Source organism: Dermacentor variabilis, chromosome 5 (genome assembly GCF_050947875.1).
Source record: "Dermacentor variabilis isolate Ectoservices chromosome 5, ASM5094787v1, whole genome shotgun sequence".
NCBI classification, from domain to species: domain Eukaryota; kingdom Metazoa; phylum Arthropoda; class Arachnida; order Ixodida; family Ixodidae; genus Dermacentor; species Dermacentor variabilis.
The window spans coordinates 16741180-16765023 of NC_134572.1; the positions used below are offsets into that span (position 1 = coordinate 16741180).

At 46.4% G+C, this 23844-nt stretch overlaps 1 protein-coding gene across 3 annotated transcripts in view; it reads right to left on the bottom strand.

Annotated features, from left to right (window-relative positions):
• LOC142582307 (uncharacterized) overlaps positions 1-23844 on the bottom strand; it is a 93421-nt gene that overhangs the window by 37188 nt on the left and 32389 nt on the right. For all 3 annotated transcript variants that reach the window (XM_075691867.1, XM_075691868.1, XM_075691866.1), the window contains one exon: positions 8504-8672. In XM_075691867.1, the coding sequence (XP_075547982.1) occupies positions 8504-8672 (169 nt within the window). The remainder of the gene's footprint in view (positions 1-8503; positions 8673-23844) is intronic.

Here is a 23844-nt window from a genome sequence, read left to right on the forward strand (position 1 = left end):
TCACATATCGAATCGACATGCCAAGTTCAGTAAAATTTGGCAGGATGCTTTGTATTGTTATCAGCACATGTAAATTTCATTACCTTAATACAAAAGAGAAAAAAATTACTCATGTCCCATTGAGTGAATGAGTGCACCACCTTAGGAAAACTATCTTTCTAAAACCTTTTCCGAATAAGTATTTTCTGGATGCCCTATATTACAGGACAGTAACAGCCAGTTGTAATTTTATTCCTTTCTGATCACGGTGGCTAACATCCCGAGAAACATGCACCCTGAATACCACAGAGAAAGGAGGCAAGCGAGAGTGAAAGCTCTACGTAAGGCCTACGAAGGACCAAAACAAGGAGAAGTCCGATACACCGACGCGGCAAAGTACAAGAACAGAGCGGCTCACGCTATCAGCATGATCAACGGCCAAGGACAAGAGGTAGCAGCGGCCTCGGTAAGCACTCCAGACATCAACTGTGCGGAAGAAACAGCGATAGCCCTGGCGGCCACTACGGGACGGCGAGAGGAAGATCTAATCACAATTATCACCGACTCACAAACAGCATATAGAAATTACCAAAAGGGCCGCATTTCCAAACAAGCCCTGAGCATCCTCGAAAAACGAGACAATTTTCCAGAAGTGTACATTGTCTGGGCCCCGGGACACGAGCCCCTGGCGGGTAATGTAGCGGCTAATGCCGCTGCCCGAGATCACATTCTCCGGGCTATCCCACCAGGTTCACGAGCACCGGTAGACCAACAAGATAGCATCCCGAAAAGATATGCCGATATCCTGAGCCACTACAGACTGGGTAGAAGGATCTATCCACCCCCGCATCCCCAGCTGACAAGAGAAGAGGCGGTGATCTTCCAAAGACTACAGACCGGCACATTCCCGCATGGCACCCTGCTACACGCCATGTATCCTACGAGCTATACTCACAAATGCGCCTTCTGCTCTACGCCCAATACCCTCTACCACATGGTATGGGAATGTCAACAAAACCCATCGACACCGCCCATCACCGGACCAACCGTCGAGCAGTGGGAGGCACAGCTGACAAGCTCGACCCCTGAAGACCAGCATCGCCTGGTGAGCAGGGCCAAGCTATCAGCTCAGGCCCACAGCTTCCTGGACTAGGGACGCCGCCCACCTCGGACGATTTTACCGTCGGCTCATTTCAACTAATAAAGTTTATTCCTCCTCTGCAGAAACTGCATTACTTGAAAACTAAGTTTTGTTTTTGTTACTGTGATCCAGAAATGTAATTTCAAAGTTGCTCCATCAAGAAAATGTTAGATATCTACGGTCTTGTCCCTCACAAATCTTCAGCCTAAAAACAATTTTGAAAACAGTTTTCACAACTTTCGTTCCAAAACGATAGTTCGAAAGTGCAAATTGGACAAAAAGTGCAAGAAGGGAAAAATTGATTAAAACATGTCAAAACGTGCCATTTTATTCAGGAAATGGTGCTATTTCACCTGCTGCATTTAGCATGAAGCTTCAGGATGGCCAACCATACATGGCAACTGGGTCGTTCGTTGTGCCAGTTACGAGGGACACTCAAAGTTTGTTGCAAATTTATGGTACTAATACAGACAAACCTGGCAGGTATTAAATGAGTGCATGTTTCTAGTTTCAAACTGAATATAAAGATTGTGATCTACTACACAGTACAGCGAAACAACCCTAGGACACCATACTAACAAAAATGACTGCATGCACTGGTAAAGTTGGTTGACGTATTAGCACTGGGTTATGCAAACAAACGAAATCACCTAATCGAATTGAATAGTGAGCATTCAGATAATTTCATTCCTAAGAGACCTGCACAGTGCCACATGTCGTGTATGCTGTCAAGCCCATTGTAATCGACACTGTCCAAGCAAGCATTTCACATCATTTTCGGCACAAAATAAGTGCCAAGCACGCTGTGGATAGGTCGCCCCGACTGATGCCACAGCAGATTTCATCACTGCGAGTGCTTCCCTACTTCAACCCGATGCAGGGATTGCCCACACGACGCCCAAACGCCACTATTTGCAGAATGGCACCGTGTCCGCCGGGCCCGCCTCTGTCGGTACAAGGTTCGTCCGGGTCGACAGAACTGACAGAAATGATAATGCAACACTGACAGAGGTCACGGCAATAATAATAATAATAATAATAATAATAATAATAATAATAATAATAATAATAATAATAATAACAACAATAATAATAATCAGCCTGGTTTCGCCCACTGCAGGGCAAAGGCCTCTCCCATACTTCTCCAACTACCCCAGTCATGTACTAATTGTGGCCATGTCGTCCCTGCAAACTTCTTAATCTCATCCGCCCACCTAACTTTCTGCCGCCCCCTGCTACACTTTCCTTCCCTTGGAATCGAGTTCGTAACCCTTAAAGACCATCAGTTATCTTCCCTCCTCATTACATGTCCCGGCCATGCCCCCTCCCCCCCCCCCCAATTCTATTTCTTGATTTCAACTAAGATGTCATTAACTCACGTTTGTTCCCTCACCCAATCTGCTCTTTTCTTATCCCTTAACGTTACACCCATCATTCTTCTTTCCATAGCTTGTTGCATCATCCTCAATTTAAGTAGAACCCTTTTCGTAAGCCTCCAGGTTTCTGCCCTGTACGTGAGTACTGGTAATACACAGCTATTATAAACTTTTCTCTTGAGGGATAATGGCAACCTGCTGTTCATGATCTGAGAATGCCTGCCAAACACACCCCAGGCCATTCTTATTCTTCTGATTATTTCAGTCTCGTGATCCGGATCTGCGGTCACTACCTGCCCTAAGTAGATGTATTCCCTTACCATTTCTAGTGCTTCGCTACTTATTGTAAACTGCTGTTCTCTTTCGAGACTGTTAAACATTACTTTAGTTTTCCGCAGATTAGTTTTTAGACCCACCCTCCTGCTTTGCCTCTCCAGGTCAGTGAGCATGCCTTGCAATTCGTCCCCTGAGTTACTTAGCAATGCAATATCATCAGCAAATCTCAAGTTACTAAGGTATTCTCCTTTAACTCTTATTCCCAATTCTTCCCGATCCAGGTCTCTGAATACCTCCTGTAAACACGCTGTGAATAGCATTGGAGAGATCGTATCTCCCTGCCTGACGCCCTTTATTGTAATTTTGTTGCTTTCTTTATGGAGGACTACGGTGGCTGTGGAGCCGCTATAGATATCTTTCAGTATTTTTACGTACGGCTCGTCTACACCCCGATTGCGTAATGCATCCATGACTGCTGAGGTTTCGACTGAATAATAATAATAATATTTGGGGTTTTACGTGCCAAAGCCACTTTCTGATTATGAGGCACGCCGTAGTGGAGGACTCCGGAAATTTTGACCACCTGGGGTTCTTTAACGTGCACCTAAATCTAAGCACACGGGTGTTTTCGCATTTCGCCCCCATCGAAATGCGGCCGCCGTGGCTGGGATTCGATCCCGCGAACTCGTGCTCAGCAGCCCAACACCATAGCCATTTCGACTGAATCAAACACTTTCTCATAATCAATGAAAGCTATATATAACGGTTGGTTAAATTCTGCAATTTTCTCTATCAACTGATTGATAGTCTGGATATGGTCTATTGTTGAGTAGCCCTTACGGAATCCTGCCTGGTCCTTTGATTGACAGAAGTCTAAGGTGTTCCCGATTCTATTTGCGATTACCTTAGTAAATACTTTGTAGGCAACGTTCAGTAAGCTGATCGGTCTATAATTTTTCAAGTCTTTGGCGTCCCCTTTCTTATGGATTAGGATTATGTTAGCGTTCTTCCAAGATTCCGGTACGCTCGAGGTCATGAGGCATTGCATATACAGGGCGGCCAGTTATTCTAGAACAATCTGTCCGCCATATTTCAACAAATCTGCTGTTACCTGATCCTCCCCAGCTGCCTTCCCCCTTTGCATAGCTCCTAAGGCTTTCTTTACTTCTTCTGGCGTTACCTGTGGGATTTCGAATTCCTCTAGGCTATTCTCTCTTCCACTATCGTCGTGGGTGCCACTGGTACTGTATAAATCTCTATAGAACTCCTCAGCCACTTGAACTATCTCATCCATATTAGTAACGATATTGCCGGCTTTGTCTCTTAACGCACACATCTGATTCTTGCCTATTCCTAGTTTCTTCACTGCTTTTAGGCTTCCTCCGTTCCTGAGAGCATGTTCAGTTCTATCCATATTATACTTCCTTATGTCAGCTGTCTCACGCTTGTTGATTAACTTGGAAAGTTCTGCCAGTTCTATCCTAGCTGTAGGGTTAGAGGCTTTCATACATTGGCGTTTCTCGATGAGATCTTCCGTCTCCTGCGATAGCTTACTGGTATCCTGTCTAACAGTTACCACAGACTTCTATTGCACACTCCTTAATAATGCCCCTAAGATTGGCGTTCATTATTTCAAAACTAAGGTTCTCTTCTTGAGTTAAAGCCGAATACCTGTTCTGTAGCTTGATCCGAAATTCCTCTATTTTCCCTCTTACCGCTAACTCATTGATCGGCTTCTTATGTACCAGTTTCTTCCGTTCCCTTTTCAAGTCTAGGCTAATTCAAGTTCTTACCATCCTATGGTCACTGCAGCGCACGACAATAATAGCAGTGCGTATTTCGTAAAGTCTGAAAGCAAGTGCGAAGATCAGGCCGATGAGCCACTGATAGGTACGTGGATTGCGTTGAATACCCGGAGACGAACTTCAAACCTCTTCAATAGCCGTCTAACTGCACACATGGTCTTGAGACTGAGTACTGACGAGCCACCTGTCCGAACATATTAGCAGCAAGCATTCCATGGCTGCTTGCAGCCCGTTACCACATTGACCAGTGGTGTCGCACGAACGTGCTGACCCTTTAGATTTCAGAATCTTTGACAGGTGGCAAATCACACATGCGCTGACGGCACCTGCTCTTTACTGTCAGCATTGGATACACGTAGAGCAGTGATCAAGTTACGTAACGTGCAGTCACTTTGCCTCTTGCACGGACTGGCCTTATAACTCACGGTGTAAAGTTGGACAGCCCTTCTGCATTGTGCAGAAGGGCTTGAGAGCAAAACTTTTTATGGAGCAAGTAGACTGCTGAAAAACAGGTCCACTATTAAGCTGAGAACTTTATTGGTATTCAGTTGAACAGAACAATACTAATTCATTAGGTTGCGAGAAAAAAAACTTGACTCTGTTCAACAGAAATTCCAACCATAAAATAAAATTTAGAGACCTCCATATAAGCAGAACCTCGTTGATATGTTCCCGCTACATACGTTTTCCCGCTGCCAATGTTTGCAATTGAGAACACAAAATATAACCCAATAGAGTTACGGTTATTTTTACCAGTTCATACGTTCCCAGAAAAGACGATTTTTCGGCACCAACGTTCACTACGTCGCCAAACTGCGATCGTGTGATACATTTTCCGGCCGTTATATTCCACATAAACAAGAAAATGCACAAGGTCCGGGCGACTAAGAACAGTATGTAGCTGCTTGCCGTGGCAGCATCACCGCAATACTTGCCTTTGGTACCAGCAAATCTCCGCTCGGGTCATCGCACACCGCATTCGCAGCTATCACCGCCAATTCAACTGTGATAAGCATCTTTCATCTCTGTTTTACAGTGCATGGCGCATAGTGCCATTGGTAGTATACTGCAGGCATTGGTAGTACACGATAATACAAATGTGCTGCCGTTCCCTTCTGCAGGCGGTGCAATGTGGGCATCACGTTTTGCTTCAGTAGCATCTAGTGCTGCCCACCAGGTCAATCTCATTTCGGTGTCCCATTGCCCTCCTAAAACACGCAATAGGAAAACAACAAAGCGCATCTCAGGCCACTAGAGCACCACCAGGTCGATGCACGTCGGCGTCTCGTGATGCAATGATCCGCGCGACGCTTCGCATTACGTAGGTGTAAACAATAGTTGAGTCAGTCAAATTTTTTTAGTTACTTCGGATCGTACGTTTTCTTAGTACCTTTCTCTCGCGGTTTTTTTTTTTTCACAACGTATGAACAAGGTTCTACTGTACTAGAACTGAGCTGTAACCAGTGCTGGCACACTAATTTGGTGTTCCCTTTAATAAGAGTAGACTGTACTGAATAGATTGCAATGTCCCTGAGTTACTGATAGCTTGCTACAGTCTTGTTATGCAATGCTAGGAGACTACCAAGCATGTGCAGCAGTGTTCTCTTGCCCAAAATTTGTAAGCATTAAATTTTGTGAAAAAATTACATTCAATACGAAATCTACTATTGGGCGTTTGCATACCCCCAATTAGCAGTGATCCACTTCCACGTCTGAAGAGGCAATGCCAAGATTATGCTGAGATGGTGGCGGTCTATGGTGACAATGTCCCGAATCGCGATACTGTTGGGCGATGGCACAGATGATTTCATTGCAGTTGAACAAGCCTCGACGACAAAGAATGGAGTGGCCGAACATCGCTCAATCACAAACCTAAATTGAGGCACAAGTGGAGGCTCCAGCGCTTGCTGATGAGCGGACAATGATAAGTACAGGCTCAGGTTTACTGTATTTACTCGCATAATGATCACCGATTTTTTCCCGAACCCTATAAAGGTCCCTGAAATGATTTGGACAAATTTTGTAGATGCATAGGGTACAGCTACAGTAAAACCTTCGCAAATATATAAGTAAGGCGTCTAATATTAACAAATCTACGAACAATTACAAGTTACTCTCCTCTACAGCCATGCTTTTTCTCAAGTCAATTGCCGAGTGATTGGGGCTAAGCTCCACCTTCAGCGTCATGATAAGACGTGTTGCCTACTTCCAGTTTCCTCGGAGCCAGTGCGCAAAGCCTCTCCAACCTCTTCGCTAGCTGCCTGGCCGCAGGTCCCCATCGAGAGCTATTCAAGCAGCACCGAGAGTGTTTGTATTCCAGTAACCACAGACGAGCAGGGCATTTTGATGGATGGGCGGAGGCTTAAACTAGAGCCCCTCCATATTACTACTGTGACGGAAGAGCCTTAATGTAGATGTACGGGAGCGGCCTGATCAGCCCGCATGGTCCAGCCACGTGGCGGCACAGAGCTTCACCAGCCAAACAGAGCTAATAGTCCCTTAAATAAGTGTAAAACATTTTAAACAATTAACATATTCATGATAATGCTACTACCCGAAATTTACACCAGCAGCAAAGTAGAATCCACTTGGTTATTGCTACATCAGCTCTGTATTTGGTTGGGCTCTGTGCTGCCAAGTGGCTACACCGTGCAGGCTTTTCACGTCTGCATCACCGCTCATTCCATAAAATGCCCTGTCCACTTGCACTTACCCAAATACCAGACACGCGATATTATTGTAGTAGCAATCGTACAGCATGAAGTGACCACTGCAAATGCGTAGATGCTGGTGCCGATCAGAAACCAACAGCCCGATGCACTGCAGGCACTTCACTCACATGTTGCATTGCAGAGGGATATGACGTCTCAGCTTGACATATCACTGATTGCTAGATTTGCAGCCCACAGTGTAACAAGGGTGATCCATGATGCTCGCGAAAAGAAAGCTAGAGTCTAACAATGCTTGCACAGCTCGCATCAACACTGAGCACGTTGTAACACAAGCACACAACACTCGCTGAGTGCGGGAAGTGCTTGAGTGTAGTGATAAATTGTGTATTCTCTCTCTGCTACTTTGTTTTATAGAAACAAATTAACCAACATTCCAATTATTATGAACAACATTTATCCACCATAAAGTTGGAAAAATTATTGATGGCACGACCTCAGTAGCTAACTGGACAGGTCGTCCAACTTAAAGACCCTCCATGCACGCTTTCCCAGACCAGTTTAAGTACCGCCAACCTACCCTCCGCCTTCGCACGTCACCCTTGCTCACCCCTTCGGTTTCCGGCGTCAAGCAGAACTTGTGTGGTTCCAGTTTCTGACTTTAGGCAGAAGCAACATGACTGCTGCATAGAGGTTCGAGCATGCAACAAACGAAAATTCAGGAACTGAAAATCACGGAAGCGGAAATTGCAAAAGCGGAATTTGTATGACCGATGGATCGGGGCACAGTGGTGTACATCAAAGGTTGGTACTACTTAGCAAAAGAAGCGCTAGCATTTGGATGGAAGGCTTTAGTGTGACTGACGTCAGATGGGCAACACGTGTCAAATGGGGTGGGGCAGCGCCATTGCACTCTGTAGCAACGTATATTTTTGAAACCTTATAATAAATTACATGCTTTATACAGAGTGCTTAAATGTGCCACTTAATGATCAGGAGGCCATACCCTAACGACTCAGTACTTTTGTACAAAATTGTCATAATCGTTTCAGAGTCCTTTTAACTGTAATGGAGAAGAGAAAAATAATTGATTAGAGCACACAACCATGAGGAGAAATGAAAAACAGTATTTGTAGAAGGCAAAAGAAAAACATCAAAGTGCTAACACTTGAATGACAGCAAATTTGTCAGTGCGCTAGAGCTGCCTTGGACATTTGGACAATGCAAAGAGCTGTGCAGTGTACAAGGTATGATTACCCGACGGTAGAGCTCAAGCCGTGTGATCTCGCAGGCATTGCGGACACGAATTGCCATCTCCCGGTCAGCACTATCGCGCTGCTTGCGCAGCTCCTGCTCTAAGTGTTTCACCAGGTCCTTGTAGTCATTGACTTGGGCTTCGTTTGCAGCAGCCATCTTCTGTGCCCACCTGCAAGGCATTGGTATACTGCTCACACGAGATGTTGCGTATTGAAGTGATAAAGCTACAGGTCATGTGAATGCAAAATGTCTTCTGACATGGTGTCTTATTCTTGCTTAAGGGGCTCACAAGTGAATTGGCAGGGTTAAAATGCCACCACATGAACTTGCAATATGCAGACACTGGGCTTGGGTTAAAGTCTCGCTGCAAACGGTATCTAAGGTATACTTTTACATGCATAGGAGCTCCAAATACGTAAAAATCTCGTGCAATTGAAATGCACATGCACAGGACGTAAAGAATACTTGCATCTCAGCTACAGATGCTAAAACTATACGCTTGCATTGCATGCTACCTACCGAGAAGGACTTCGACTAATTTTGTCGCAAGAGCTGTGCTTACTCTTCAGTCAAGATAGCATCAAACTTATCCCATAGGAGCACCAATATAAAACCATGAAAACACATGGTGCAAGGGAATTTGTAGATCGAAATAATGCCTCAACCACACCATAAGGTAGTACAAATCTTATGTTCGTTCACTTGGCAAAAGCAGAGCTTTGATTCTGGATCATGAACAAACTTGGTTGAGGCAGTGCCATATACTGCTAACAGAGGGTGTGAATGGGCATGGATTACGGTGATTGCTTCCGTATTCGTGTGGAGGCACCTCCCCATGTTGACAAGTTGTTAATGCATAAAATTTTGCCCACATGGAAGCATTGTGCATACAAACACGAACTTTTAAGCACATGGAACTAACTACCTTACTCTGTTGATTACTGAACAGATAGCCACCATGGCCTTCACACAACTTCCCATGACTATTGTACGACGGGGTGCTGATAAGTTCCAGGCTTTGCAGTCTTCCAGATGAAATAGTAAAATGTGTGGGGGCATGTAACAGCCTAATATTTGATGTTTGCACAGTTACTTATGTTTATGATTCTTGAAACAAGTTTCCAGTGAGAAAGTGTGATGGTAGAGGCACAAGCTAGTTTCATGTCATTGGAGTTAAGACCTTTATGAATTTGTTTTGCCAAGGAAAATCGACAAAGGACATTCCCACTGAGATGTCATGAACACTGGAGTGAAGTGTCTTTCCTACCAGCACTGTCAAAACCTGGTTTTCTCATTTCAAGATTGGGCATTTCACCATTGAAGACGAGCCCTGCACTGGCTGCCCCCACCAACTTCAACTGACCTGGCAATCTGCAATGCTGTCCGCAAGCTGATTAATAAAGACTGGCAAATATCTGCAAAAAGGATAGCCCAGATACTGAAGATCTCATGGGATCGTGTTGGATTTGTTATCTCCAGCATTAAAAACCATTTTCACCCATTTTCAAGCCACAAAACATTTTAGCTAGTTTGGTGACCAAGGAGAATCGCGCCTCCACACCTACCTACGATTCTGAAGCCAAGGAACAGGCGAAGGAATAGCGCCAGAGTTGGTCCCCACACCCAAAGACTTTCCACAGCCAGAAATTGGCCCCAAAAGTCATGGCATTCATTTTCTGGGGCAAGGAATATAGTCTGTTGGTTGACCTCAGGGCACTACTATTACTGGATAGTATCATGCTAACCTCCTGGAGCAGCTGAAGGAGGCAATACAGATGAATTGTCGTAGAGTTGTTGATCAAAGAAACTCTACCCTTTTTTTTTTTTTTTTGCATGAAAATCCACCTGTGCAAACTTCCAACAATGTCGCTTTCAGATTGAACACCCTTGTTTTCCATTTGGTCTGCCAACACCCTTATTCACCTGATCTGGCCCCTTCAGACTATTATCTGTTCTCGAACTTGAAGAAACACCTAAAGGGGCAACGTGTTGAGGACATTTCCAATGTCAAACATGCCGCGGAGAAGCGGTTTGAAGCCCAACAAAAGGACTTTATTTGGAAGGTTTAAAAAAGCTGCTACTGCACTTTACCAAGTGCATCGGTCTCATGGGAGATTATGCCGAATAAATATGTTGTTTCATAACTCTGGCTCTCTCCATTCTGGTCAGTCAGGAACTTATTAGCACCCCCTCCTATTTGTGGATGTGCCACTAAAACCACAAGGGTAAAGAGGCATGTCATTCTCTTAACCCTTGAGAGTCAAACTTTTCTAATAAAAAAACATGCACCTGTGGTCAATTTTTTATTTGTTGTTCCAGTAGTAAAAGACTATTGAAAACTCACGAATACAGTAAAAAATATTTGCAAACAATTTGGCAAAGTTTACCTGGCAACGTTTAACGCTAGAACGTTATCTAGTGAGGCGAGTCTAGCAGTGCTATTGGAGAAATTAGAGGGCAGTAAATGGGATATAATAGGGCTCAGTGACCTTACGAGGCCAAAAGAAGCATATAGAGTGCTAAAAAGTGGGCACGTCCTGTGCTACCGGGGCTTAGCGGAGAGACGAGAACTAGGAGTCAGATTCCTGATTAAGAAGAATATAGCTGGTAACATACAGGAATTTTATAGCATTAACGAGAGGGTGGCAGGTCTCGTTGTGAAACTTAATAAGAGGTACAAAATGAAGGTTGTACAGGTCTACGCCCCTACATCCAGTCATGATGACCAGGAAGTCGAAAGCTTCTATGAAGACGTGGAATCGGCGATGGGAAAAGTCAAAACAAAATACACTATACTGATGGGCGACTTCAATGCCAAGGTAGGCACGAAGCAGGCTGGAGACAAAGCAGTGGGGGAATATGGCATAGGCACTAGGAATAGCAGGGGAGAGTTATTAGTAGACTTTGCGGAACAGAATAATATGCGAATAATGAATACCTTCTTCCACAAGCGGGATAGCCGAAAGTGGACGTGGAGGAGCCCGAACGGCGAGACTAGAAATGAAATAGACTTCATAATCTGCGCTAACCCTGGCATCATACAAGATGTGGACATGCTGGGCAAGGTGCGCTGCAGTGACCATAGGATGGTAAGAACTCGAATTAGCCTAGACCTGAGGAGTGAACGGAGGAAACTGGTACATAAGAAGCCGATAAATGAGTTAGCGGTAAGAGGGAAAATAGAGGAATTCCAGATCAAGCTACAGAACAGGTATTCGGCTTTAACTCAGGAAGAGGACCTTAGAGGAAGCAATAGAAGTCAATGGTAACTCCGTTAGACAGGATACCAGTACGCCATCGCAGGAGACGAAAGATCTGATCAAGAAACGACAATGTATGAAAGCTTCTAACCCTACAGCTAGAATAGAACTGGCAGAACTTTCAAAGTTAATCAACAAGCGTAAGACAGCTGATATAAGGAAGTATAATATGGATAGAACTGAACATGCTCTCAGGAACGGAGGAAGCCTAAAAGCAGTGAAGAAGAAACTATGAATAGGCAAGAATCAGATGTATGCGTTAAGAGACAAATCCGGCAATATCATTACTAATATGGATGAGATAGTTCAAGTGGCTGAGGAGTTCTATAGAGATTTATACAGTACCAGTGGCACCCACGACGATAATGGAAGAGAGAATAGTCTAGAGGAATTCGAAATCCCACAGGTAACACCGGAAGCAGTAAAGAAAGCCTTGGGAGCTATGCAAAGGGGGAAGGCAGCTGGGGAGGATCAGGTAACAGCAGATTTGTTGAAGTATGGCGGGCAGATTGTTCTAGAAAAACTGGCCACCCTGTATACGCAATGCCTCATGACTTCGAGCGTGCCGGAATCTTGGAAAAACGCTAACATAATTGTAATCCATAAGAAAGGGGACGCCAAAGACTTGAAAAATTATAGACCGATCAGCTTACTGTCCATGTCCTACAAAGTATTTACTAAGGTAATTGCAAATAGAATCAGGAACACCTTATACTTCCGTCAACCAAAGGACCAGGCAGGATTCCGCAAAGGCTACTCAACAATAGACTATATTCACACTATCAATCAGGAGATAGAAAAATGTGCGGAATATAACGAACCTTTATATATAGCTTTCATTGATTACGAGAAAGCATTTGATTCAGTCGAAACCTCAACAGTCATGGAGGCATTGCAGAATCAGGGTGTAGACGAGCCGTATGTAAAAATACTGAAAGATATCTATAGCAACTCCACAGCCACCATAGTCCTCCATAAAGAAAGCAACAAAATCCCAATAAAGAAAGGCATCAGGCAGGGAGATACGATCTCTCCAATGCTATTCACAGCGTGTTTACAGGAGGTATTCAAAGACCTGGATTGGGACGAATTGGGGATAAGAGTTAATGGAGAATACCTTAGTAACTTGCGATTCGCTGATGATATTTCCTTGCTTAGTAACTCAGGAGACCAACTGCAATGCATGCTCACTGACCTGGAGAGGCAAAGCCGAAGGGTGGGTCTAAAAATTAATCTGCAGAAAACTAAAGTAATGTTTAGCAGTCTCGAAAGATAACAGCAGTTTACAATAAGTAGCGAAGCACTAGAAATGGTAAGGGAATACATCTACTTAGGGCAAGTAGTGACCGCAGATCCGGATCACGAGACTGAAATAATCAGAAGAATAAGAATGGCCTGGGGTGTGTTTGGCAGGCATTCTCAGATCATGAACAGCAGGTTGCCATTATCCCTCAAGAGAAAAGTTTATAACAGCTGTGTATTACCAGTACTCACGTACAGGGCAGAAACCTGGAGGCTTACGAAAAGGGTTCTACTTAAATTGAGGACGATGCAACAAGCTGTGGAAAGAAGAATGATGCGTGTAACGTTAAGGGATAAGAAAAGAGCAGATTGGGTGAGGGAACAAACGTGAGTTAATGACATCTTAGTTGAAATCAAGAAATAGAAATGGGGGGGGGGGGGGGGGGCATGGCCGGGACATGTAATGAGGAGGGAAGATAACTGATGGTCTTCAAGAGTTACGGAATGGATTCCAAGGGAAGGGAAGCGTAGCAGAGGGCGGCAGAAAGTTAGGTGGGTGGATGAGATTAAGAAGTTTGCAGGGACAACATGGCCACAATTAGTACATGACCGGAGTAGTTGGAGAAGCATGGGAGAGGCCTTTGCCCTGCAGTGGGCGTAACCAGGCTGATGATGATGATGCAAACAATTTCTCTCAAAAAGTAGGATTGTGCGAATACTCGAATATCACCAAAACGAACATTCAAATATTTCAATTAACAAATTGACTATCTAATATTTGATTTTGTGATTTGATATATTCGGTGTAGCCCCGCGCAGTGCCAGATGTCGCCTATATTGAGGAGCTCCTCTTGCTCGATGCCGCTAAGCAGCGTTTCACTTCAGTTTTGGCAAAAGAGGAGCAACGAGCGTGCCGCAGGCGGAGCACTCCCCCATGTCGGCCCGATGCGGAGAGCGCGCACACGTCAAGTTCCAAGAATGGTGCCATATTGGCCGAGGCCACCTCTGTCAAAGAAAGGTTCATCTGGGTCAACACAACCGATCTAAGAGACAACGCAACGGCAACAAAAGCAGCACCTATTTTGTCAAAGTGCAAAGGTCAGGATGATGAGCCGCCAATAGGCATGCAGATTGCATTGGATACGTGGCCACGAAGTTGACGCCGCTTCGGCAGCCGTCACCCTGATCCATACGTGCGATCTCGCGACCAATCACTGATGAGCCACCCATACAAACACTCCGCGACAGCTTGCGGCTCCTTACCACATCAGCCAATGGTGAATGTTCATCATGGCCGCACTGCCTAGGCCATTAGGTCTAATTGGCACTGCTTCACCGGGCGGCATTTTTAGAACTGCTAGTAGGTAGAGCGGGGCGCGGCACTTTTGACGGAGCTCGACGTTTCTGCGCAGGCGCGAGTAAGAGCGGGTGTGAGAGAGAAAATCTGGGGGCTTTTGCTCCTTGAATATATGGCTCGGCCTAGGCACTATGGAGGAGGTTTCTTAGCGCGCGTTGTATTCGTTTGTCCCCTAGACATGCCGGCATTGTGGAGTGCGGTCGAGTTGGTTTATACGCTCCTCCGCTGGCTGCCCGTGCGGTGAGGCAGTGGGCGCGGACGCCGCTTGGTGATCGCTGTGTCTGAAGAGACAATGTTCTAAGTGGTGTTGTGTAAGTCGTGGGTCGCTTTTTCGTCGCAGCGATAGATCAGATTTTTTACAAGCACTGCTCCAGGAGGGCACATGTAACTGGCAAACGGAGGCCTCAGGAGAGCACCTGATGTTATATTAAAGCAGGCGGCACAGGATCTCCGGGCCACCCAAGCAATAGTGGGGGGATCAAAGCTGGAAGCAGGGTGGCCCGTGGGTTGGGGCCGCAGAGGCCGAAGTGTGCCAGGGGGTGTTCGCATAAAAAATTGGCTGTCCGCTATCGCGGACAGCCGATCTTTTACTCCCTTGGCACGCGCAGGCCTCTGCAAGCCCCAACCCACAGACCAGTCCGGCTTCTAGCTTTGGTGTCCCCGTTGCCGCTTTGGTGTCCTGGAGGCGCCGCCAATAATGTGAAATAATGACACATTGTTTTCATTAGTAAAAACATGACTGAATAAATATAATTGCCTCGAGCCGCCAACTTGCGGTGGTAAGTTCAGCACTACCGTGCCCCGCGACTTCTGCCGGCACGCCTAGGGACAAGAGCATACAACGCGCGCCAAGAAACTCCTCCGTAGTACCTAGGCAGAGTCGTATTTTCAAGGAGCAAAACTCCCCACATTTCCTCTCACACCCACTCTTACTCGCGCATGCGCGCAAACGTCTGTCGTGTCCGCAAGTGCCGCGCCCCGCTGTACCTACAAGCAGTTGGAAATACGCCACCGGGCGTTGGTGAATAAAGTTACAGTCTGGTGCCAAACCGACCCATATCTAACCTCAGCAGCCGCGCGACACACGGAAAGCCATTAAAACAACTCACAAGCAAAAGCGAGTGCACGGAGTAGCAACAAAGTTGTTCACGGCTGCCATATTTGCGACATAACATATATGGCGGCCTCTCATTCCTGACGCCAATTATAGATGCACACCAGTCTCTTTTTGTAGCTTCGAGCAACCCGTCACAAGACTTAGCTTTGGGTTCACAGGGAGGGCGCTGTAATGTGGAGGGCACATCTAACCCTACTAACGTCACTAACAACTGATGCTACTGATCATGTTCTGTTGACCGTTATAAAATATGCAGCAATAAAGCGAGCAGAGATTCCCGCCTGTGAGTATCTGACATGCGGTGCTGCTTCATTCACTACAGGGTGTCAGAAGTGGCCGTCCTTCGGCTTCTTTCACAGTGGTAAAAGGGGTGCGTCAACAGCAGGCACGGTCGAAGCAGACATCTGAGCACAACAGGAGCAACAATGATAAGAAGACAGATGATCCTTTGTGAGGTGCACCAGCAATTGCGCCGGCTCCTGTGTTCATAGCATCGAACCCAATGGCTCCCCTGCCCTTCGACTTCAGCAACCCAAGGCAGTGGAAACACTGGCTCGTCCAGTTTGAAGACTACCTGTACGCTTCGGGCCTGTACACTGCCAATGAAGAGGTGCGCATTTGCACACTGCTGTATGGCATGGGTCCACATGCAAGAGAAGTTCTCAGCTCGCTACAGGTCTCGGAGGAGCAAATGGCGGATTTCAAGCAAGTCACTGGCAAGTTTAACTCTTACTTCATTCATCCAGCAAACGAGCTGTATGGAAGCGATAGGCTTCACCGGTGGGTACAGCAATCAGGTGAGTCAGTGAATGCTTTTTATAACGCACTTTGGGGCATGGCCTGACGGTGCAGCTACCTCCTTTCAAAGGTAGTCGAGGAAAGACTAATATGTGACCTTTTCGTCATCAGCTTGCTTGACAGCAAGCTCTCGGACAAACTGTGCAGGTGCTCAAAGCTCAGTCTCGAAGAAGCTTTGATACAGGTGCGTCAACAGGAGACGCCGTATTGCGCGCGACTCCGCCGGCGAGAGTGCGGCGCTTTCGTCCATCTGCGTGGATGCTGCAAAAGCAAGGACTTATAGCCTGTGAAATATGGCTCCCGCACCAGCCAAAGCTTCATCAACTCCAGCCTCAGGGGATGGGTGTCATTTATGTGGAAGAGTGTCCCAACCAAGAATGGAATGCCTGGCCTGATGTGCTCTCTGCAACAAGTGCCCAAAAAAGGGCCACTTTGCAGCCGTGTGCCGTTCTTCGGTGTCAGCTGTAGAGCTGAATGAAGTTGGCTCACTCAACCTGCCCCGGGTTAAGTACGTTGACGTGGAAGTCATTGGGACACTGCTCAAGTTCAAGGTCGATAGCAGCACGGAAGTTTCTGTTGTACCAAGCATACTCTTCAATTCCTGCATGTCTCGACCCTCATGAAGCAAAGCTAACAGGCCCCAGAGGGCAGCCGCTGGCGGTTTTGGGTACCTTCTGGGCTACCTTGAGATGGAGGGGGTGAACGGCTGAGCATAAAATGTATGTGGTACGTTTGCAAATGGCGCCTCGGCTGGGTTTTCCAGCCATTCAAGCAATGCAAGCCATCAAATTTGTAGAAGGCGTGACTTAGGACGAGAAGTCCACCACCGAAGGCCTCACTTAAGAGCTGTTCGAAGGTCTCGGCATGCTGGAGGAACTGTACGAGATCCGCATAGAGCTAGAGGCTGTTCCATTTTTCTTAAGCATACCAAGAATGATACATATACTATTGTGCCCTGTAGTAAAATGCAAGCTCAACAAGTTGAAAACACAGGGCATAATTAGGCAGATCACCAAGCCGACACGATGGTGTGCTGGCCTGGTAGTGGTGCGGAAAGACTCCGATAGCTACCGCATATGTGTGGACTTGACCAAATTGAACAAGTATGTCCTCCGGGAGCGACACGTCCTACCAGCGGTTGAACAAGTTCTGGGCCACCTTGGAGTGGTGAAGGTCTTTTCAAAGCTGGACGCGATGCCTAGTTTTCACCAGGTCAAGCTGGTGGAATGCAGCCAGGAACTTACCATATCATAACAGCTTTCGGAAGGTAGTGCTCTTGCCGCCTACCTTTCGGCATCGCATCTGCACCAGAGTACTTTCAGCGCCGGATTTCCAGCATTTTGGAGGACCAGCAAGGCATGGTTAACATGATCAATAATATTTTGGTGTTTGGTCGCAATCGAGAAGAGTACGACAGAAGACTTGGCAAGGTGTTGGACCAGTTACACCAGGCAGGGTTTACCCTAAATAAGGAAAAGTGCAAGTTCGGTGTGTCAAGCGTCAAATTCCTGGGTGTTGTGGTCTCTGCAGATTGCATCCCACCAGACAGCTAAAATTGAAGCTGTTCAGAAGATAGAACCACCCATGGATGTCGGAGGCGTTCTAAGATTCATGGAAATGGTAAATCATGTCGCAAGATTCCTGCCACATCTGTCGGACATGTTGGCCCTGATTCGAGAACTGAGCAAGAGGACCTGAATGTGGGGACCACCTCAGCAAGCAGCCTTCGAAAAAGTAAAAGGTACGCTTTCTTCGAAAACCTGCATGACCTACTATCACCCAACTCACCCAACAGTGGTCTCTGCCGATGCAAGTTCTTTTGGGCTTGGAGTGGTCCTGATGCATGATCAACCAAGGGGCGAAAGACGAGCTGTGGCCTTCACTTCATGCTAGCTCACTAAGATTGAGCAGAGATACAGCCGGACTGAAAAGGAGGCCTTAGCTGTCATGTGGGCCGTACAGCATTTTGACAAATTTCTTCGGGGCCTCCTATTCGTTGTTGAAACCGACCATCAGACGTTAACTACTTCTGGGTGAGATGGAGGTAGATTTGCTACCACCCAGGATACAACACCTGCAGATTCAAGTTGAAGCGCTATCAGTTCAAGGTACTGTACGTTCTGGGCAAGCTGCTAGCTACTGCCAACACATTGTCAAGGGCTCCGCTCCCCTCTTCAGATGCTGCAATTGATGAAATTGCTTCTCTTGAAAGCTACATGCAAGTGGTTGTGGAAACCGCTGGCGAGACTGTGCCCGTTAACTTGGAAGCCATGTGAAGGCATCAAGTATCTGATGGCGTCTGCTCTGCCTTGGTGGAGTTCTGCAACTACTGTTTGCCATCTAAGACAAGACCAACAGTAAGCTTGTCAGTGTACTAGAAATACCGCAGTGAACTGTCTGTTGCTGACTCGCTTTTGTTGAAAGGAGGTAGACTGGTTGTTCCTGCAGCTCTTAAGGCAGAGGTCTTAGGAATGCTACACGAAAATCATCTCGGAATGGCTCGGTCTAAGGAGAGAGCCTGCTAGTCGGTATGGTGGCCTGGAATAAGCCACAGGATTAAGGAAGTGGTCGAAAAGTGTGAGCAATGCGCAACTGTGGGACAGAAGAGGCCAGAACCCATGATACGGACGGATACCCCAGAGCTCCCATGGCAACAAGTCGGGGCAGACATCTTCCATATTGAAGGTCAGTACTTCCTGTTAGTAGTCGACTACTATTCAAGGTTTCCAGAAGTACTACTGACTCTGTGCGGAATGTCAAGCAGATCAGTGATTATGGCCAGATTTGGCGTGCCTGAAAGTCTTCGATGCGACAACGGACCACAGTTTTCGTTGCGCATTGACATACAGCTTTACTCATTGCACGAGTAGCCCCGCTTTTCCACAGTCAAATGGGGAAGTGGAACGTGCAGTGCAAATGGTGAAGGAACTGTGGAGGAAAAATGTTGACGATCACATGGCTCTGCTGGTGTACGGAACACTCCCGGTTAAACAGGCTTCACTCTTGCTCAGCTTTTGATGTGTCGGCACCTGCGCACTCGTTTGCCAAAACTTTGTGATCATCTAACTCCGAAACAACCCGACCATAGAACCTTCACAGAGCACGGCAAAGCTGTTAGGCACAGGCAGACCACAGACTGCAACGTTCACCATGGTGCTCAACCACTACCAGGTCTACAACCTAGCCACAGCGTCTGGGTGACAGATGCCAGGTGCGCTGCTCGAGTGCTTAGTCATGGTCAGCGTCCATGATGCTACGTGGTGGAAAATCAAACGGTGTGATTCAGCAGAACTGTTGTCTGCTTGCTCCCTTTGCTGGTCATAGCGAGTCACCTGGTTCGAGGGTACTGTCACCAGTGCCGGAGACAGCACAGACAACTGACAGTGCAAGAAAACTGCCACCAGTGCCAGAGACAGCAGAGACAACTGACAGTGCGAGAAAACTGTCGCCAGTGCCAGACACAGTGGAGACAACTGACAGTGTGGGAGAACTGCTGCTGAGCCTGGCGGTGTGGTTTCTCCGGAGGCTCAGCTGGAAAATGAGCCTTCCTTACCAGATGCAGACTGCCCGGGGACGGTGCACACCCGGACTCCAAGTCACTGTTTGTGGTACACTCGATCGGGTCAACATGCTTTTACACCAAAAAGATTGAACCTGTAATTAGCCTGTAATTGGTCCACCTTTGTAACAAGGCGAAGGCGGGATGTAGTGTAGAGGGCACTTCCAAACCTAACGCCACTAACGACTGATGTTACTGATCATCTGGCCATTCTGTTCTGCAGGCCAGTATAAAATATGCAGAAAAATTGCCTGTGGTGTAACTCTGGTTAACCCTAGTTGAATTGCAAAAGCAAGAGCTGCAAAAGCAGTCTCTTCCACAGTTGAAGAGTCACTCCGGGACGTGGCACGACTTCTAGCCGCATCTTCATTACGACGCTTCTCGAGTCGTGCGGTGCGTTCTTCTAGTGTCTCTTGAGCGCGTTGTCTCTTCCTCGCTTCGTTCTGTAGCTGTGCGTCTCTTTCGTGCTCTCCATAATGACTAAATACACTGAGGCGAAGCGCATATATACACCCCGCAAGGTGGCACCTCCTTTCCCTCTACCCCAGCGGCACATCTGGTGGAGCGAGCGGCGACGGCGTGGCCATCTGTTGGAGCGCGGCTGCGGCGTTGCTAGGCAACAGCAGCTCAAGGTCGTTCGTCGGCCACAGCATATGGCATACGACTGCCTACATACGGCATACGGCGCGACGAGCCGAACTGGTTCGCTGGCTGGCGTAGTACGGCTTTCGCTTTAATATAGCGAGCAGACATTCCTGTCTGCAAGCATGTGACATGTGGTGCTGCTTCGTTTACTAACAAGTGCGAAAGTGTCATGACCCTGTTACGTGCAATTGCGTGGACGGTGGATGAACGAGGGCAGAGGTGGGGGGAGTGAGAGCCAAGAACTTGCCGTGGCCGTCCCGATTTCAGAACTTGATGGGTGACAAATCGCGCCAAATCTGGCAAGGAAACGGCGTGGACTGCGCCTGCTCTCTGCTGTTGGCGCCGACTACACACCAAGCAGTGATCGTGTCACGTGGTGCACGGTCTTTTTTGTCGTGCAGATTGGCCCTACAATACTCCACCTACCGTAAAGTTCGGTAGCCCTCATGTATTTTGGAGAAAAATTGAAAACAAGACATTCTTTGCAATAAATGAGATTGCCGCAAAACATAGGTCCACCACTGAGTGGCGCCAGTCCTGTAGATTGTGTCCTTCTTCAGTGCTGGTCTTTTGCGCCTTGCCTTTACTCATTCATGCATGAACCAACTAGCCCAAGCAAGAGTTTTACTTTGCTACCATTAAAACGACAACCTCATCGGTATTCAGTACAACAGAATATCACCAGAGTCCTTCCATGTTTTTCTGGTCACGAAACTCCGTCGTCACGCTATGGGAGGAGGTTCATATGCTGCCCAAAGGTGCCGCGACGCGGCGCCACTGTGCCACAGAGGGCATGGTTCGTGTACCGAAACGCGTGCGCAGCACGCGCAGTGCGAGGCGAGTGGGACAACGATGTAACAGCAAGTGCGGGTGGGACAACGATGTAACAGCTGAAGAAGTAGAATGGTGGTATCTCTAACAAGCCATTTAAAAAAAATATGCTGTATTTGTGATGCGGCTACTTGTGTTCGTTTGAGGGTTGTTTTGCCATGTGTTATGAAATGCTTATGCTTTACACTTTCTTGTTTATAGGAACAATCGATTATGCATTCTGTATTTATTGCCATTCGTTTGCTGGTGTTTGTTTCCTGCCCCCCAATGCACATCTCTCACGTTTGATGTTATTTCTTTATGCTTATTATATCAGTGTCACGCTTTTAACAAACTCCTTGCATTGTGAATAGTGGACCATTCGTGACCGGACGCCTATTTGCCGTCTGTATTTCGCTCCGCTTATTTTACATGATAAATAAATGATCGCGTTCTATTTTTTTTCTTAATCGAATGATGAAGTTTTTAACATATTGTAAATAGTTGCGCATTACGAACCAAAATACCTAGTCTCGTCGTTTCTGCGTCGGAACCACGAGCAGCGTGAATAAGTGCTGGGCTTACTGACGCTTCTAAACGACTGCTTGTTAAGGCAGTTGCCTAATTACAATACAGCTAGTTTCAACTGTTCAGGTCCTAACACTTCACGTTCGCCTTAATCCGTTGGTAAAAGCCGCACCGAAGACATTTAGTAGCGAAGTTTGTCTTGCATTAATCCTACCTAAATCTCATTCAGAAATGGCATCGCTTTGCAGAGAAATCTTAAGCGCATGGAGCAGCTCAATTTCCTTTTCTTTGTCATTAAGTGTTCTACGGTAGCAGCCCTTTGCAATAACAATTTCATTATTTTGATCTCCTTATAACATACTGCCCACAGTCAGAGTCCTTCTCTGCCACAGTTTAACAGAAAGTGAACAGCTGTGCTCGGCGAACAATCTGGCGCTATGCGCAACGGAGAGTTGGCGCTTACTTACGGGTAAGCGGGGTTGCAACAGCCCATATGTTTGCATCTGGTGATAAGTGGGACCACTGGCGCTTTGCTGCGAATGCGCGGTGTTTAATTTCAGGTAAATATAAAAAAACGGAGCCCACCGAAGTGTTGAGGCGAACGGCGATGATGAAGATATCTGGACCGAGACCGCCCTGCCTTGTACAGCGGATGCATTTCGACGGGGGCGAACTGCAAAACACCCGTTTATTTAAATTTAAGTGCATTTTAAAGACATTTAGCAAGTTTGTCTTGCATTAATCCTACCTAAATCTCATTCAGAAATGGCATCGTTTTGCAGACCTTTCGGTGCATTTAAAGACATTTAGTAGCGAAATTTGTCTTGCATTAATCCTGCCTAAATCTCATTCAGACATTTATTTACGTTTATTTAAATTTAGGTGCATTTTAAAGGATCCCAGGTGGTCAAAATTAATCCCGAGTCCCCCACTACAACGTGCCTCATAATCGTATCGTGGTTCTGGCTCTTAAAATCCCAGATTTAAATTTTTTTTTTTTGTCTGAGACCGCCGCAAGCTCCATGTTATGGGCGGCTTTTTTTTTCCGTCCCGGGTGCTCATATCATGGCAGAAGACGCGCTCAGGCAGTAATTTAAGCATATTCAATGTTAAAAATAGTTAGGTGAAACTAAAGCGATGGTTGAGGAAGTTGAGAAAGCTAGAATACCGAGGCTGCCCCACACACAACCACAGCGGCAGCGGCGTTCGCATGCCCTCTTATGCACGGTTGCGCCCCTAGCGGCGGGCACTGGCTCTATATGAAACTGAGGCGGCAGTTTCGTGACCAGAAAAAAAAAATGGAAGGACTCTGATATCACTAATTCATTAGTGTCAGAGAAAAAGAAAAGCACTTGATTTTGTTCCACAAATCTTCCTACTGATAAAAAAAATACTTTCCAGACTTTCATATTGTAGAAGTGATCCATAATCACAGCTGGCATACTAATTTGGTGTTACCTTTAAATAGCAACTGAACCATCCTTCGGGCTTGGTGAAAAAAACAGTCCACAGATAGCATACACTACTGTGAACATCTCAGCCAAATTTTGCAGTCGTGCGTGGCACGTGGAGTGCGAAGTCTTTTTTTCTCAAACTCTCCCTTTTCAACAGAACTATGTTCCTCACTCTTTTCTGGATGCTTTATTTTGCAATATAACAGATTCCCATATACGGCTACTATTGGCCAATAGCTGTCATCAATCAAGAAGGATGTTATGATCATTGCGCTTCTTCCTGTTACTGTGTATATTTATTGAGTTTATTAAAGTTTAATAAAATCTGTTTAATTTCAATAATAATTACGTACTTCTGGAAGAAGCCAATCATCGTCTGTTCACACTCGGCCACCTATGTAGGAAATAAACTTTGGCCACCCTGCTTATTGGTGTTGTAGCCGATTCAGATTCTGAGTACTTTCGAACACTCAATTAGCCTCAAACCATGTTAAACTTGAGGTCAGGGCACACAGACGCATGCCAGTGTGTGCTCACTCCTGGCCGCTCCTGGTTAGATGCCTTGGCAGAC